The 19,100-nt window shown below is 41.2% G+C and overlaps 1 protein-coding gene across 1 annotated transcript; it reads left to right on the top strand.

Annotated features, from left to right (window-relative positions):
- Positions 1 to 3,117: 3,117 nt before the first annotated feature.
- On the top strand, positions 3,118 to 18,702 carry tbc1d2b (TBC1 domain family, member 2B). The gene is made up of 13 exons (XM_030053588.1): positions 3,118 to 3,512; positions 4,529 to 4,679; positions 7,455 to 7,629; positions 8,744 to 8,892; positions 9,158 to 9,411; positions 12,207 to 12,629; positions 12,850 to 12,960; positions 13,191 to 13,387; positions 14,868 to 15,362; positions 15,465 to 15,582; positions 15,912 to 16,097; positions 16,370 to 16,491; positions 16,888 to 18,702. Exons 1-13 carry the CDS (start codon positions 3,171 to 3,173, stop codon positions 17,081 to 17,083), a joined length of 2,919 nt encoding a protein of 972 aa, XP_029909448.1. The 5' UTR covers positions 3,118 to 3,170; the 3' UTR covers positions 17,084 to 18,702.
- Positions 18,703 to 19,100: the final 398 nt, after the last annotated feature.

The raw sequence follows: 19,100 nt of genomic DNA, 5'->3' as shown, positions 1-19,100 counted from the left end.
CATGTGTACTGATTTGCAGCAGGCGATGTTTCACCCACAAACTGTCTGCTTACTGTCGCTATGGGAAATAGGTTACGTCAACGCCTCAGCTTTTTGTTTATCATGACCTTAGCTATAATTTACGATCAAAGGTATCCAGGGCTTGGCCAAATGTGCACTTCATGGGAAGATCCACTCTATTTGACGAAATTGTATGAGCCACCAATAAACAACAATTCTGATATTTCCCAGCCTTGTTTTTGAGCCTGTGGTGAGCAATGGTTAACTCATTCCCTCCACAGCAGAGAGACACCTGGACCATGAATCAGCTCCATTTAGTTTGTTTTCATGTGGTAAGCAGTAGGATTTCCTTGGGGGCGGGAATGTCACCTGACGGATCCACAAACCTAATTTTATTCCGACTCTCCTGACATGAAGAATAGCTTCGGAAGTTTTGAGTGAACTTCTACTTTATGACAGAACTTTTACATGTCACGCAAGAGTACCTACCGTGACCTAAAATTTCAACATCATCACAATAATCCTGTTAAGGCCTACTTGTCTTGAGTTTTTTTGTGAGTCATGCATGCTCCTTCTGGGGGAGTAGAAATGTGTTGGGCTGTTTATGTTATCACTGATTCCACATTCACACAGTAAAATATTCCTCGCCCATTTACATGAGATAAATCTCCAGATACCAGCAGTTTATTTTCACCGTGCGTCTTTTCTCTGGTACCACATAGCTGTGAAGTAAAGGCATGCAATAACTGAAGCAGGTTTGAGATATAAATAGACAGCAGTTTTTTCTTGCCAAACCTTGCAGGGGAAGTCTTTATCAGTCTCCTGTCACATGGCAGGCGGTGTGGTGGATGTGTATCTCATAAAGGTCACAAGTCAGTTGATACCAGTCAGATTTTATCAGCTCCAAAACTATATCTCTCTCACTTAAATTACCCTTTAAACCTTAGGCTAAAAATAAATGAATAAATAAAACACTTGTGAATGTCCTCACAAAGCACCTATAACATTTCAAACAGGTGGAAAAAAAAAACCTTTCTGAACAAAATCATGCAACGTGTGACAAGAAATAGTAACAGCTATATCGCAATAGAAACCCTAAATATCTTTCTCTGAGATGAGTTTTGTGGGGAAAACAATAAAACCCTTTGGAGCTACTTGAATAGCTTGTTGATGTATGTGATAGTAAAATGACACTATTCATCGATAAAAAGCACAATACATCTTGATACTGAATGTGTTATGTAAGTGATAGGTGCCAATCATCTTCTCTTTACCGTCCCGGACCCGCCTGATCTCGGCTTGCGTCAACATTTCTACATTTTAGGCCAACTTGGTTATTTCTGCAGCTCCTCAGTGAGCTCTGGGTCCTGTAGGAATATTCCTAACAGGCTAGACTGACTAATTGTTTTTTTTCTTTTACTCATGAGTCATGCTATGAAAGTTTCATCTGTGAAGGTTGGAGGGCGACTGCAGTGACTGTTAGTTCCGGCATTGGGTTTATTAGCACATTACACCAATCCTTTTATCTTCACATGGGCGGTCTGTTGGTTTTAGAGTTGATTTTAATTTTTTACTTAGCGCTTGTAAAGGCTTTTTAAAGAATGGTTTAGCCCCAAGCTGTATTTCTGGTCTTTTAACTTCCACTGTGCCATCAAAGGCCCTGAAGTCCTCAAACGCTGCTGTCCTGGTGGTTCCTAAATCCAGACTAAAAATCAAAAGTGATAGAGCGTTTACCATCCGGGCCCCCAAACTTTGGACCAACCATCCAGAAGTCTATCTCTCTCATTTAAGTCTCTTCTTAAACATTTACTTTAATTGTCTAGCCGTTCTGTTATTTTCCTAAACAGTTGGTTTTATTATTTTACTTTTATATGTTTTATTACTGTGTTCAGTGTTTTATTGCTTTATTTGTATTTATTTTGTTTTACTGACGGTGCCATTGTTCTTATTGTCCTCATGACAATTTAATGATTCTTGCTGTTTGTTGTTTTTATGCTGTAATGCACCTTGCAAGCCCTGTTTTGTGAAGGCGCTACATAAATAAAGTTGCTTCTCCTTCTTCTTCTTCTTCCTCTTATAATTATTATTTCCTCATCCCTAAGCATAATTGTTTTATAACTCTCTCATAGCGACTTACAGACTCACAGTGGTTCTGTGTAGGCGTATAGGTCAAGTTAAGTGTGACCTTATTTATTTAATGGTATGTATAATGTCCAACACGGTGTTACTTTAAATGTCATACACAGTAGGTTATGTACCCAGAGGGGATTTCCATTGATGGCATGATGTATAACAGCCTGGCACATTTTCATATATAACATATATCACAAATACGTGTGCCCTCTTATAGGTTACACATAATATATTCAACATATGTGGGTTATCATATCCTGAGTGAGCTGTTCTGCAAAGTAAGCAGGTTAGGGAGGAAGCTCGCTCTGCTCTTGTGGATCCTGACCATCCGCTTCATGAAAAATTCCAGATATTACCCTCTGGCGTACGGCACAAACTTCCTATTGTAAAACCCAACAGACATAACTTTTTATTTGTACTTTCTGCAATAGCTCTGTTGAAAGGCTAGAGGTGTTAGCTTCAGTTTTTATCAGTTAATTAATAAATAAATTTTTTCCCTCTGTTTCTGCCCAATTATGTCTATGGCTCCTTGTTTTTTGTACTTTCCACACCATTATTTGTAACTGCCTATTTGTTATCTGCTTGCATGCTGCAAAAGAATTGCCCTAATGAGGGACAGTAACGTTTAAAGTTGATGTACGTTTGGTTCATATGACTATATTTGTAAATATGACAACATTTCTTGGATATAGCAGGAGCATATTTATTGATACATTAGATTTACTAGGGTATCAGTCTATTTATGGGATTACTATAGCTTCTGAGTGCAGATAGACGAGAAACAAAGGTTATGTAAAAGACTTGAGTGGTTCAAGGCCTGTCTCATGTTAGCCGAGGCTGTGCGCTCCACTTGTCAAACACCTCCACCAGGCGGTACTGCTGCATCAATCACAGCGCACCCACTGGAAAAAAAAAAAAAAAAAAAAAAAACTACAACTACCGTCATCCCCTGCGTCCAATGAGCAGACAGTCATGCGGATGGAAACAGAAGTGTGCATCCGCTGCGCTGCACGAAGAAGAAGAAACTTCTAGGAAAGATGCACGAAGAGGAGGATGGCAGCGAGGCGCATTCCCCTGCAGCTCCCCGGGTTGTGGCCCACAAGTCTGTGGATGTGGCCGAGGCCGAGGGAGCGAAGGACCAGGCGTCCAAATTATGCGGCTACTTGAACAAACTCGCTGGCAAGGGGCCGCTGAGGGGGTACAAGCCGAGGTGGTTCGTGTACGATCCGAGGAAATGTTACTTGTATTACTTCAAGACTCCCCAAGATGCCTTGCCGCTCGGGTACATCGAGATAGGCGATGCATGCTTCAGCTATGATGTGGAGGGGGAAGAGGGCCAGTTTGAGATCCACGCGTCCGGGAAGGAGTTCCTGCTGAAGGTACTTTGTCTGAACTCAAACTCTCAGCTTTATGGGTGACTGTGCATTACTGACTTGCCATAACGACCCTGTTTTGGTGCCATTTGTCACTTCCTTTTCCATTGTGAAGAAGGCAGACACACCCATTTTTTTTTACTTGGCTGCTGCTGACAGCCTTATTGGAGCTTTGTTTTGCCAAATAAGCAACTTTTCCTGCGCTGACATAGTAGCAGGGAGGAGGTGTGATTTTACAATGCTCAGTATTCAGCAACAGTGTCTCACAGTTAGGCAGTCAGGCTGTTTCCAAGTGTTTTTCCAAACAGCTGATAGAGTGAGAGCACTGTCACTTAAATGTTTTTATTTGCAAGATTTTTAAGTGACACTTTAGTTTTGCCAATCTGATGAGCATGAGCACTCATATTCCAGGAGTTTTTACAAAGTCCCCTTGGGTCATGCCTCATGACATCCTCTCTCGCCACCTTGTCATGTGACTAGCATGATGTCTCTGCTGTCAGGACAGGTGGCAGCAGCAGCAGTGGTGAGCGAGAAACCGCCCCTTCTGGTTTCACTTAACTGTGGCTACAGCCTCTACAGTCTGCATTGTTTTTGAACAGACGGTCTGAATGGTTAATACCTAACAGCTTGACTGGCCCGAGGCTGGAACTGAGACTGAAACTAGCATCTGCGCTGGTTCACATGATCTTAATAGGAGCCTTTCCACTGAAATGTGCTCTTAGACTGTTAGCTTTAATTCCTCAGCTTATCACTTTGCAAGCCCATGTGTTATTGTGCTGATATGACTGTTTGTTTTAACTTTGACACTTTGATCAGTGCAATTGCCAACAGGATACATTAATGAGTGATCTGAGTGATAGTAGCAACTAGAGCGAAATGTGTATTTTGAACAGAAAAATACTTATCTCATCCACCCTAGTGAATAACTCTCTCTCTGTGTGTGTGTGTGTGTGTGTGTGTGTGTGTGTGTGTGTGTGTGTGTGTGCGTGAGTGTGTGTGTGTGTGTGTGTGTTTTTCTCAAGGCCCCCAATAAGCAGGTAATGCATTACTGGCTGCAACAGTTACAGCAGAAGCGATGGGAGTTCAGCAACACGCGAGGCTCTGGCCAGAGAGACAGCTGGAGTTCCCCTACCCTCCTCTACCCTCACACTGGCCTGGTAGCCAAAGACAATGGTAAGCAGGCATGCACACACACACACACACACACACACACACACACACACACACACACACACACACATATGCATACATATACACATAATACATTAGTGTCCATGCTGTATTTCAACACCCTGTTGAAGGTAAACACCTGTATCAGAATAAGGATTAATGTTTAAACAAGAGCTGCAAACAAAAGTGATCATTATGTTGTTGCCAAGTCCCTGCGTTGCCACAGAAACATTGTGTGGGTTAGCTTTTGCCAGGCAGTGATTGCATGTCAAATCAAAAAAAAAAAGAGAAAGACATTGTATTTCACATGCATTGGACACACAGGGTGCGTTTTCATTTTACTGAATTATTTGAATAGCATAACCCGTGTGTGTGTGCGTCTGTGGCTATTTTGTTTATAGGCATTTTTTGTTGCATCCTCTGGCATTTCAGAAGCCCTTGGCCTTTTGTCAGGGAGCCATGAAATGTGTGGGTGGAGGAGCAAGGCCTGTGAAATTGGTCAGCCTTTTAAAGATGACTAACATTTCCTTAGCTGGCATTTGTCTTTGTCTGTGCAGCATTTTTTGCATTTGTTTTTGTATGGATAGTAAAAGAATGACATAGCTAAGCTTTGCTTGATAGGATGTCCAAGGTGGGTCAAGTATCATCCAGTTTGTAGGATTACGCTACTTGCATGCTGTTGTAGGTTTGAATATCACAGTGTTTCTGCCAGATTTTAAAATACTCAGCTGTCATTTTGCCATCAACTAATTAACCATAAGAATCAGGGTTGGTGCAGGTTGACCTGTTTTTAGTCACTCTTCGTTAGATGTGTCTGAACATGTTAATTCATAAAGTTCATTGGCCTTCTGACTGGCTCTTGGCCCTTTTTAAGTGCACTGTACATTTGGTTTCAATTTATCCTGCTGCCACATTTAACAGAGCTGGTGTTTTTCTTTTGTTGTGAGACATGGAAAATTGCCAAGACTTTACAAGAGAATCCTGGACCTGTTTTAAAGACAACAAGAACAACAACAACAACAACAAACAAACACACAAACAAAAACACCTCTCCATAGATATATTAGGTGAATACTGATTTTACTAGATACTAAATCATGTTGGTGAGGGTTACACTGTAGCAGAAGGAGTCTGATCGATTTCAGTGTGGAATTTCAGTGTAAAGAAAACTATGTGTTAGCGGCTTTGGCTTCTCCTTAGAGTGTGACAGCATTATTTTGGACACAGGAAGGGCAGTTCAGCCCTTACATAAGATGTTTCCACACTTTTCCATCTCAGTTCATACCAAGGGAAGAGATATATTTAGTGAGCTGGCCTCAGACTGCATATTGTCTGCTGGTTAGAGAGCGGCACAGGGAGCCACAGACAGACACACCCCAGTCAATGCATCATTTTCTGGGTAACACCAGATATTGCTACTTCTCTGGAACTCATTCCGTATCAGTGCAGTTCTGTTGCTATGTTTAAGCTTGAGTCATAGACACACAAAGAATAGATATGATATGTCAGTTGGAGCTCACTCAAGGACCAGCAGGGTGAAGTGTGTGTAAGCTTAAGAGACTCACACTGCCAAAGTGTTTGTCCAGCAGTTCCACATATATATGGATGTTCCAGAGGGTGATCAACTCATTATCCTGATCCTCTACTACACAGCAGAAATACAGGCTGGTCTACAACATACTACAAGGAAATAAAGGCAATATATGAGTTAATATTGGGGCATCAGATACACATATGCAGACATGCAAGAGATGCATATTAGGAAAATGTGGTCATCTAGTGATTGTTTAGCATTTAGTAGTCCCCATTCAGGCCTACTACTACTTCCACCACCACTGATAATAATAATAATAATAATAATAATAGTTTTAATAATATTTTATAAAGCAATTTTCAAAACACTGGAAAAAACTTCAGTTGATAATAATCAAAAGACAAAACCCACAAATCAATCAAACTAACCCTAACCCAAAATAAAACATCTCTTTAAAAAAAACCAACAACCCTAGCCTATAACAAATCACATAAGTATGTATGGTTGTTTTGTGCTATCAAGCCATAAAACTCACTTAAGAGTCTTTTTTTGTAAAGTCTGGCCTAATAAACTGCTGTGAAAACACAGTGACTCATAAGCAGCTTGTCAGCACCTCTGGAGGGTGTGATGGATGACCTCAGGAAGGTGTGATGCATGCATGTATTTGTGTGTGTGTGTGTGTGTGTGTGTGTGTGTGTATGTGTGTGTGTGTGAACAGCAAGGTCGAAGTAAGTACAGATAGTACCTCACCCACTGACCTTCTGTAGACAATCTTATGGTGTCTCCACCCCAGATAGCTCCCTGGCCAGTTGGTCTGGACCAGGTCTCTGGAGATCTTCTTGCTCTCCTTATCAGATAGAGACACATACCACCAATGCAAACGTGGCTTCCGTGCTGTCTGAACAACAGCATGGACTGTATGTAAGGGAAGGAGAGATGAGCAGATTGATGAGAAAGGATGGGGAGATTCAGTGAAAACTAAGGAGTGCATATATGGAGAGGAAGACCTGGATAGAGAAATACACAGGAAAACCTGCTGAAAATTACTTAAAGGAAGAATAAATTAAAAGAATGAGAGAGTATGGTTAAGAGGAGACATGGAGGGCAGGGCAATGTCAGTGATCAGCTGTATAGTTGTGGGTTTGAGAGTTGACAGTGGCAATGGTAGTAATTCTATTCCATTACAGTGCTATTCTTCTTCTTCCAGTAAGTTTGGTTTGAACAGTGTCTCTGTTGGATTACAGATGCCTTCCTCTTTGAAAAGCCCAGTGAGAGCATGGAAAAGGTCCGCAGTGACTTTGCCATGGAGATGGAAACAGATGGTGGAGGAATGGTGGGGATGCAGGCTGCCAGAGGGCCCTCTGTGTCCTCCACCAACTCCCTCAATTTCTCCTTCAAAAACTTGAGTACAGAGCTCAGGTAAGGCTAAGAGTTAAGCTGAAGCTGCTGCAGCCTGTCAACATTGCTGTCAACTTTTTTTGCCGGACACCGCTGCATTTTTTCTCTGCAGCCCCCATTGAAAATGAATGAGATTCCCTGCGTTTTTTCCACAATGCTTGATCTTGTCTGAGTGCAGCCAGTGAGAGTGAATTGCAACCCAGCTCGTAGAGAAAGTACATTTTCAAGTCATTGTTTTCATTGCCTGCAGAACAGGCTCCACTAGTGTCTCATGTAATGCAGCTATATTAAGGAAAGAAACTAACCTTTTCAGCCCTTCTTGAGGTTGACTGCAGTAGTTGAAATAGTTACATGTATACCATGTTACTCTAACATGCAAATTGACCACTTCTTCCTTTTCTGCAAACACAAACACCTCCGAGTGTTGTAACACACTAAAATGCCAAACGTGAGATTAGATTTCATACTGTGTTTCCACTGTGAAAAGGAAAGTAAAGATGCTGGAGACACTGGCATTTGAGATGAGATGCCAACCAGTTCAGCCAGTAAGTGCCCACTTGGACACAGCTTGCTGTGTAGCCTAAAGCAAACTGTTATAAATTTAGTTAAGCATCTGTTCTGTAGCTACCTAAACCTGACCTCTGACCTGGACCAATTACATAGTTCTTATGTTGATACTTTCCTGCAATTCTGATTTGAATAAGAAAGACAATTTTTCCGAAAATCAGTCTTACATTTTAATAAAATTTGTCTAAAAAAGTATTACATGTAATCGTGTGACACCTGTTGACTCCCTGTTTTAGATGGGTTTTTTTTCTTTTTCTAATGCATACTCTCCCATTAAGTGTGACTAAGACAAACAGGGGTCTTTATTTGCATGTTGCACTTACATGGTCCAGGGCCTACGCAGAAGTGTTTTTGGAGACCGCCAACAAAGGCACTTTGTACTTACGTTGCTAGTGATTCTGACAAAATGCAGCTACTAAGTTACAGAGATATCAGGCCTCCCTACTGTTCGACCTTGTTCCTTCATGGATTTGAACCATTTTATGGAATTGCAACAGCCTAACACCCAAAGAAGGGCTGATTCTTGTCAGTCATGATCTTACAGTCCTCCTGTCTTATCTCTGTTCAGGAACTCCATGTCTCATCTGCGGCCAGGGCGTGGAGGGGAGAACAGACGCAGTGTGTTTTACACCAGCAACAGTGCAGAGGAGTGGGAGCTGGTCGATGCTCCACCTAAGGACATCCCTGAACAGAAACCTCATTCAGACACACACAGAAGTATGTCCACTCCCTGCTGTCTGGATTTAATGCTCTGACATTCACTCCAGTTTGCAGCATGAATTCCATAGTTAAGAAAAGAATTGTTTCTCTCCTGTGGTTCCACCCATTATTTGCTGAATATTCTCAAAAAAAGATCAAACAGTCTAATTTGTTGAAAGTGTTCTGCCTGCATCCAGCCCCCTGACTCTCTCTGACTCATTCTGTGGCCTGTGCATGGATCATAGGCAAGTAAAACTGAAAGCAACATTCTCGTCTCTCTCAGATTCCATTGGATCGGCGTTTACCTTCGACTTTGTACGTAGTTCATCACGGCCCAAGAGGCCGTTCCTTCGAGACATGATGGGCTCTGGGAAATTCGGGCGCAGTGCTGAGAACCGCAGTACTGAGAGCTCCCCAGTGGAGTGTAACGGCAGCAAACCTGTGGAGATGCAGCTTCGCCTTCAGAGCCAGCAGGAGGAACTGAGCCGCCTGCACCAGGAACAGGCCAAACTCCAAGAGGAGCTCGCCAGTCAGAAGGTACGACACTCTTTTTCTCTTTCTTCCTCTGTCTCACCCTCTTTCCAGTGGTAACGTCAGAAAAAAAGTGTAATATAATCTACACCATATTTTTCAGCCAGCTTGTCTAGCCATTTAAAGGTTTTTGCAGGAGCTGTGTCTGAAACCTGATGAACATTACTTTGAAGTTCTTGATAACCCTTAAAACTGCTTTGTGTACCATTTTAAAAAAGATCTTCATTCTTGCATTTTCATCTTTATGTGATAATAGAGGAAACAGTAAAATCGGGGAAAGAAATCGTAGTGCAGGATGATGTCACTATTTAAGATACACTGTTTTATGGGAAGTCATATGAGGTCATTCCATGGGGACTTTAACATCATAATGCCAAATGAAATGTGCTATCTTTATATAGTTGCTGTAAACAAATGAGACCATGTTTGAGACCTTTGGTAGCCTCTGTCTCATGGCACTGTGGTGCAGTGTCTCAGGACTAAAGCCATATTTCCATAAGCCTCGCTGCTTCTTTTCACAACAAGGATGCTGCTACGTATCACCTTTCCCCACTTCCTGGTGTTGTTCTGCATGCCTTTTTTTGTTCAACAAGTTGGAAATCATTTTCCATCAGCATTTCACGCATTCCTCTATCCACCATTGTGAGAAACGCTGAAAGCTTGCTCTGTTTGCACAAGATCTCCCTTCCTGTTTTCTGCCTTAAACCAGTCTTATCTGTACATGCGGCCAGTCCTCTTACTGATTGATTTATCAGTGATAATGGTATATATATGTGTGTGTATATATATATATATATATATATATACACACACATATATATATATATGTGTGTGTGTGTGTGTGTGTGTGTGTGTGTGTGTGTGTATATATGTATGTGTATGTATATATATATGTGTGTGTGTATATATATGTATGTGTATGTATATATATATATATATATGTGTGTGTGTGTGTGTGTGTATGTGTGTATATATATATATATATATATATATATATATATATATATATATATATATATATATATATATATATATATATATATAGATGTTGAAGTGCATCCTTGTAATCGCAAATACCCAGACTTGCTAAATAACCTGTGAGGTGCCACACATCACCTGATAATCTGTGGATTAGAAGATTCTGCATTAGGGAAGCTGTCTTTTCAGTTCAGTATAACACAAACCTGAGCTGGACCTCTCTGACTGAGTGATTTGGTGCAACTCTTACACTCATTAATATTCAGGAAGACAGCAAATCATTAGTCATGCTAATAGTCATGCTTGAGAAAGAAAGAAGGAAACAGCAGCTCACCACCGTGTCAGTACTGTAGCTCCTGTCACTCTCTTGTTTGTTCTAGTTTGGCTGTTCTTCTTTTGTTGTTTGTAAAGTGGATGGACAGGGCACAACAGCAGGTCAGCTTGTTATTACTGAAATGCAGCTAGTTAAATATGAGGTATATGAATCTTCTGTTTGTTAAGCGGTGGCTTTTTTTTTTTTTTTTTTTTTTTTTTTGCATGCCCCAGCCTTGGCAGGGCTTGACTGAGTAGCCAGTGAAGCATGTGTCCTTTGCCTGAGAGTGCTGTTGAATATGTTTCCTGTCACACTTGCATGCATCTCAGCGAATTTGATATTGATTGGTTTCAAAGGCAATGCTGGATCTTTAAATGCATGTAACGATACATTCAAATCAGTGTGTGTGTGTGCATGCATGTGTGTGTGTTAAGTGTGTGCACATGCCGTACACACTGTAATGGAAAAATACATGTCAAATGACTTTATCCACATTTACGCGTTGGGCACATTAACTCAAAACAACATGTTTAGTGATCTAATTAGGCATGATAAACTTTGTACAATTAAATTTCATGGTCAGAAATTAGATAGAGTGGGATAAATGCTATTCTGGGCTTACTGGTTGCTATGTTAATTATGTTGTGGCTTAGGTCAGCTTGACTCTCTGGTCATTACTAACTATTTGTTAGTTGGGAAACGATTACGCAAATGATTTAACAGCAGCACAGCTTCCCAATAAAACTGGAGATAGACTTCATTCCTCATGCAGTAAGATTTGACTTCAGATGTAAAGTTGAAAAGTTGGATTGGAGGGCTGCAAAATTGTAGCCGCGATTACTGCATGAATGTTGTGATCCGAACTATTAAATGCTCTTATTTGTATTGATAATTTGAGGAGCAAAATTATTTTCCGGCATTTTTTTTTTTTTTAGCAAACACCTAACAGGGAATTCTTCCTCCCAAATAATTAGTGGTTATTTTGAGGTACAATATGCGTTTTACAGTATGTGAAATAAAATGTTGCTGTGATTAACTGTGGAAAGTAAAATACATGGCAATACACGGTTAATTGTGCAGCCCAAGTATCCAGATGTGTTGGTGTAGTTATTAACTTCATATAAGCTTCAGGTTCTGGAACTTGCACTGCAGGATTTACCTCACTTTGAGCTTTGTTATATTCTTACACCAGGAGTTTTATCTAGCCAAGCTCCTTTTTAAGGACACAATGAAATGGAAATGAGAATTTAAGCAGTTATGCAAGTCATTTTCTTTTGTGCAAACACTTAACAGGGAATTCATCTTCCCAAAGAAGTAGAAAACAACATCTGTTTTGCTCTTTATACTTTTCTTTTCTTTTTTTTTTTGGTGCACAAAAAAAACAAAAAAAAAAAACAATGCACATTGTTTTTGGAGTGTCGTCTTTGCACTCTTCATTAACTCATATGCAAACCTGAATCTGACCCTGCCAGGTGTTGTATTGACACAAAAATGCTCTATACTCTACCAGGAGCTGGTGAGGCTACTGCAGCAGACTCTTAGGACCGCTCAGTGTGATCGCATCCCAGTGCGCCGCCCAGCTCCTCCCTCAGAAGGCTCCCCAGCCCCAGACCAGAGCCAAGCCCCAGTGGTTTCCCAGGATGAGATCCCCCGGCTGGAGGTACTGCTTCAGGAGAAGGATGGACAGATCCAAGCCCTTTGTGGCCACATGGAGCGTCTCGCCTTGGAGAAGGAGAGCCTGCAACAGGAGCTGAAGGGCCTGAAAATCAAAGTGGGGGAGATTAATGATCAGCTGGGAATGCTGATGGAGACCATCCAGGCTAAGGATGAAGTCATCATCAAACTGTCCCAACAGAGTTCAGACAGTGGTCATCCAAACGACAGCAATTCACCACCTGCCAACAAAGATCAACAGGAGCTCAATATGCTCAAGGTATGACAAGAAAAGTGTCTGCTAGATTTATAGTTGATAATGTATATAATAAAACTGTAGATTGTGATTGTAAGTGTGAACATTTGTAGAATGTTTTAGATGTTTGTAGAAGTAATTTAACCAGTGTCGGTTTTATAATCAAATGTTCTATTTTTGCCATGTTTTTATGCTGTGTATAAATTGCCACGAACTTTATCTGGACACATCTCTCCAATTTCAGGACAGTCTTCAAGGCTACAAATCCCAGAACAAGTTCCTGAACAAAGAGATTCTGGAGCTGACAGTATTACGCAGAAATGCAGAGAGCAGAGAAAAGGCTTTAGAAGCGAAGGTAACATCTTTTGAATAGTTTTTTTTAAAGGGAACAGTGCTCTGCTAATAAAAACAGGAAGTTAGAGTCCCTTTTAGGGGAAGGACAGTTTGACTCCTGCTGGTGCCCTCTGCTGCTGAAGTCATCTAAAAATTGCCAAGTCAGAAAAACAGAAAAACAACAAAAACTTCATTCTTGTTACTGGCGATAGTCCTTCAATGTGTGCTTTGTTCTCATGTTTTTAACTTCAGTATACTGCCCTGGAGGCCAAGATGTGTCAGGTGGAGAGTAAGTATCTGGTGCTGCTTCAAGAGGTGAAGACCCCAGTGTGTTCCTCTTCAGAGCAGAACCCAGCCCGTGAAGTCATTTCCAGGTTATTAGAGGATGCACTGCAGGCGGAGACCCCCGACCAGCATGAACACACCATCTTCAAACCACACACTGTCAGGTACACTTGCCGCAAAAAGCCATTAAGCATAAATGTTTCTATATTTTAACATTCAACAGAATGCTAGATTTCCCAGTGGAATAGGAGCTAGAATATGAAATAAAGGCATAAAGTGAAAGCAGATTGATGGGTACTACATTTTATGACTTTTGAATTTAAATTTGTAATGCAAATTGGGGGAAAAAAAGGTGCTCGATGCACTTAGTCAGCAATTTTCTTCAACATTATTTACAGGACGTTTTAAGGTACATTCTGATTAAGATGTTGCACATTGTATAGAGGAAAAGGACACCCTAAAATACTGATAACAGCTCTAAAAAAAAACAGCGTGCAATGTGGTGATCGATTTTAGTTTAGATTTTAGTTGTTTCATTGTATGACAGGCTAGATGTAGACCGTCGCAATGAGCTATTTTAAGCACAGCTACAATCGTTTTTCATAGCCGATGAGCTTTTTAAGATATCAACAGTAAATATCAGGTTTTGGTATCAGTTTCTCAGAATCGAAGAGTACGTGCAACTTTTAAGACTCACCACTTTGCACTAGCATTTAACAGTCACACAGGAAGGAGGGTTGCCACTGCAGTGGCAACAACAATAGCCTCAGCAATCCGTAATGCAATGCAGCCACAAGGCATGCTAATGTTTTTAGTCAGGGGTGGGGCTCCTGTTTTTTCCTCAACTGGAAAAAATGCTTGCTCTGCTGTTGGTGTCCACAAACATGCAAAACCCACAGCTCAAGAAATCACTAAATGATATACACTTCAGGAGCAGTTCATGTGCAGTTCAAGACTGTACAGGTTGAGGGAAAGTAGGTACACCCCAATAGTTAATTATAGCTAGAGTGGCAAAATTCCAGCAATTTTCAAAGTTGGAAACTGTCCATGGGAATTTACGTGAATAAACTGAAAAATTGCAGATTAGCCTCTAACATGGAACTTACATGTAGTTGAAAAAGCAACCTGCAGCATAACCTTGGTTAATACAACCAGATTTAATGCAAATTCAATTGAATTTCTACCCTGCACTGTGCATTCCTCAATCCCAGGCACACAGCACACTACTTACTGCAGGGCTATTTAGGCCTGCATAATGTTTATTTTATGAAACATTCATGTTTTGTTGTTGTTCAGTCAAAGAATTCATGAATGTTCTGCTTCAAAAAAAAAACAGTCAAAAATGTCATTTTTAAAATATCTGTTTGTATATGATAGTTTGTATAACTTATCCCAAATTTCCAGTTAATTCCCTTTAATTCCTGTAAATTCCCATTAATTCCCATATATTCACGTTCAAAGTTTCCAACTTCCAACTATCCTCCTATTCACACTTATCTTTTAACAGCAGTGTTTTCAAATAAGCTTTCCCCCTGTATTCAGCCTGTATGGGGGAAAACGTTATAGTGCAACTACTGACAGTGATAAACCTGCTAATGCCATGACTCAGACTTTGACCATCTACGTGCCTTTATTTAATGTCAGTGAGTACGACGTCTTTGGCTTCAAGACGGTTCCTGAGGAGGAGGAAGAGGAGGAGAAGCTGGTTGCAAAGGTGAGAGCTCTCGAGCTGAAGTCCTTGTCCATGACTGATCAGGAGGTGTCTGTCGGGGTGAAGTGGGAGAACTACCTGGCCAGCACCATGAACAGGGACCTGGTGCGCTCCCCGGAACTCAAGGCCCTGATGCGCAGCGGCGTGCCACATGTACACCGGTCCAAGGTGTGGCACTGGTGCGTCACCTTCCATGTCAGGAAGTTCAGGGACCAGTTGGAGCCCGACTATTACGAGACCCTACTAACTGTGGCCCGGGACAAGCCCAACCCGGCCTCCAAGCAGATTGAGCTGGACTTGCTGCGTACTTTGCCCAACAACAAGCACTATGCCTCCCCAAGTGCAGAGGGCATCCAGAAACTCAGGAATGTACTAATGGCTTTCTCCTGGAGGAACCCAGATATTGGATACTGCCAAGGACTGAACAGGTACTGGATATTCTTGATATTCCACTGTTTGTACTTTGTCTTTAAAAGCTTTGTGGCTGTTTATTTTCCATTGTAGCAAAGAAATGTATTCTTTGTTCTCAGACTGGCAGCCATTGCCTTGCTCTATCTGGATCAAGAAGATGCCTTCTGGTGCCTCATAGCCATTGTGGAGGTCTTCATGCCAAGAGACTATTACACCAAGACTCTGCTCGGCTCACAGGTAAACAAGCTCAAAGGTTTTATCCTTGCAAGGGAAGATACTAGGACAAGTTGCAGCCTTGTAACCAGAGCTTACACATTTCTCTGGTGTCAGTGATGTCACATCCATGTGACAGGGCCTGCTGCTCATGAGTCACCAGAGCAAGAATGCAAAGCAGTAATCAATGCAGTTTGCTGTTGTTGTGTTCTGCTGAATTTGATCCCATGTTTTCCCCTGCGGTAAAAATAAACTGCTCAATAAGCTGTAAAAAACAATTTCCTGGTTGTCTTGAATCTATGCCAGCTGGTAACAGTAATGTTTAGTTGTGTAACCCGACCACATGTGTGCAGGTTGACCAGCGTGTGTTCAAGGACCTGATGAGTGAGAAGCTGCCCCGGCTTCATGCCCACTTTGAGCAGTACAAGGTAGACTTCTCCCTCATCACCTTCAACTGGTTCCTGGTGGTGTTTGTGGACAGCGTGGTTAGTGACATCCTCTTCAAGATCTGGGATGCCTTTCTGTATGAGGGACCAAAGGTAAGAGATACTATAACCATCAGAGTTATTCAAGGACACTCTTTAGGGTCTCGTTCAGCTGTGGTATGATCTGCAGACTCAGTAAATGTAAAGGTGCTTGGACCAAAGGCTCATATATTGTTCTGTTCAAGCATCGCTCGAAAAGTTAAAGAATGCTGTTATCAATCTTCTGAAGTGGCTTTGCGTCGCTGATAGGTTAAGTTTTATAGCCTTTTGTCCAGTAGTACAAGCCATGTGGTGGCTTTCACAGCTTTGTTAATGTTTCTCCACAGATCATATTTCGCTTCGCTCTTGCTCTCTTCAAGTACAAAGAGGAGGAGTTTTTGAAATTGCAGGATTCCACTGCCATCTTCAAATATCTTCGATACTTCACACGCACAATCCTGGATTCAAGGTAGAGTCAACTTCGGATTTTTCTAAAATGCTTTTTAGTATTATATGTGTTATTATAAGCATAATTCTATGTGTTTGTCTGTAAGTGGCATTTATGATAATAGTATGTCTGTGCTTACAATTTATGCATTTTGCTCCTGTGATCCCTGTCACAAGTATTAAATTTGACCACGGAGGAGGTCAGCATTATATGCTTTGTTCCCCAAGCATAATAAATACACAACAATTTGTCCTGGTGACATTAGTGAAGGGGCCTGTTGCCAACTCATGCAGCAACATAAATACACTCTGGCAAACACACAAAACAGGGTCAGTGAATTCAGTACAAGGGTTCACGGTAACAAAGTATGAACAGAAGAGCATTCCAGGACTGTATCTCTGTTTGACCCTTTTCCAGGAAGCTGATGAACATCGCCTTTGTGGACATGAACCCATTCCCCCTGAGGCAAATCCAGAACCGCCGTTCCTTCCACCTCGAGAAGGTCCGCCTCGAGCTGACGGAGCTGGAGGCCATCAGACAGACCTTCCTCAGGGAGAGAGAGACAAGTCAGGATGGGCGGAGCTTCGTCAGCGATGACGAGGAAGATAATTAACGTGATCTTGTCAGATCTCCAGGTTGTGTAGAAACAAAGAGATCATATCCGTCGACCGGTGATGTGTGGCAATTGCTTGTGAGCATTTTCCACACACTATTGGATTTGGTCTCCGCATCAGAGCTGGAACAATCTACTTTACACTTTTTTTAATAGCAGTATGGCTTTGAAGGACCAAAATATTACAAGCCAGATAGGCTTTTTATCAGTATTCCTGCCATGTTTTGTCAATACCATCGTTGCTACATGTTTCTGTGTTTATGAAAGAATGCGGAAACTTAGCATGTCCTGTGGCTGTTCAACCCTCAATGCCAAGCTAAACCTTTCCATTCCCTGCCGGTATTTTTGAAAACATGACTGTGATTTTTGTAGTAGGCGATTTTATGCCTGTTGAAGGAATGATTGTATTTTTTACACTTGTCCTCAGAAATTTTCCTTTTGCTTTCTCTGCATTACAGCTCCTTTAACCGCGTTGATGTCTTATAACTGTTCACTGAAATCACTTGGGAGGTTCCCCCCTCCGCAGTTGCATTCAGTATCCTGTCTTTTATGTTTGATCCCTGTGTCTGTTGATGCACTTGAATCACTTTTGCTGTAAGTATTTTGAAATTTTTTGACCGATAGCTCACACATTTTTGAGGTCATTCCAGACTCCAGGTGTGCTCATTGGTCAGGAGAACTAATGCAAAGGTATCTCGCCATGATGTGGCTGTTGGCATATTTCAAGACTGTGCTTGTATTTCTTCTCTCAGGATGCAGGTGACCCAGTTGCCTGACTATATCACTCTTGTATTCTTGTGTACCTTTCTGAAATCCATGTATTAAGATGGATATTTAAGCTGTCCTTAAATTTCGCTCCTGCCACAGCTCTTCAATGTAATGCAAGGCTCCATTTTAATCAAATTATATTACCTTTGCAGAATTTAGGGAGGGTGTTGTTCAGCGTTTAAAGGATTTCAGGATCAGTTTCCCCTGATTAAAACCTACTTACAGTTTTATCTTGCATTATGTACACAGGAGCTGCACACTAATGCTGGACATTTATTTCTGAGCCCTGTTTGAAAGTACTGATGTAACTGCACTTGCTCTCCTCAAGGTGGCAGTATAACATTTTTCAACTCATCAAGATGTTTACACTTGTTGTTGCAGGTACCTTCCACACAGTGTATGTATTGGCTTCAAAGTTGATTATGTTCTGAGTTTCATATGAAATGGCAAATAATCTGATGATAAAACTTGACCGGTCAACATGACCATTCTCTTGAAACTGAAAACATAATTTGTAGTCGATGAGGGAATTCCCAGGCACGGGTGTCACCATCTTTCTGTTTTCAGTGGATACACACCGGCCATCCAGGACTTGCGGAGTACGGCTACTGTAACTGGTCAGCATTGCTACCAGGCTCAATTCACACCTGTTACCAACCAACATATTTAACATCACAGCTGGCTTAGAGGACTCATAAAACAGTCTTATATTGTATTGTTTGAGTGGGATTCTGAGTGGGAGGACAGTGTGTACCCACTTGTCCCCGCCACTTGGCCCCAAGTCTCCCTGTGCGCCCACATATTGTTTACAGCATGTTATAAACTGTAATTTCCTTTTTAATTAACTTTTTTTTAAATTCTCTCCTTAAATGTCTCTTTAAAAATGATACGATGTTTTTACAGAATTTAACTTTACTGGCAACCTTTTCCTGTGCTACAGTATTGTTATTCCATTGCATTATGCTAAACTTTTAATTGTTCGACCACTTGCTATTGTGTTGGCGGTTAAGTCAAGTGAAAAAAATTTGCAGAAATGTAACTGTTGCAATGATGACATGAAAAAATGTAATTAAAAAAAGAAAGTCCTCATAAAGTTGAATTTTAAGTTTGATTTCCCCTTGAGAGCGGGCCTCTCTTGAGCTCAAAACCCGTCGACTTTGACGTGATGTAACAATTTCTGTCACTCTCATGTTTTTCTTTTTTTTTTTTTTTTTGTCTTTACGTTTACTCATTTTGTTAAAGGGTTCAT

This window comes from Myripristis murdjan, chromosome 6 (assembly GCF_902150065.1).
Source record: "Myripristis murdjan chromosome 6, fMyrMur1.1, whole genome shotgun sequence".
Taxonomy (NCBI): domain Eukaryota; kingdom Metazoa; phylum Chordata; class Actinopteri; order Holocentriformes; family Holocentridae; genus Myripristis; species Myripristis murdjan.
Note: the sequence above shows the minus strand (reverse complement) of the source record. Positions and strands in the feature narration are given on the sequence as shown.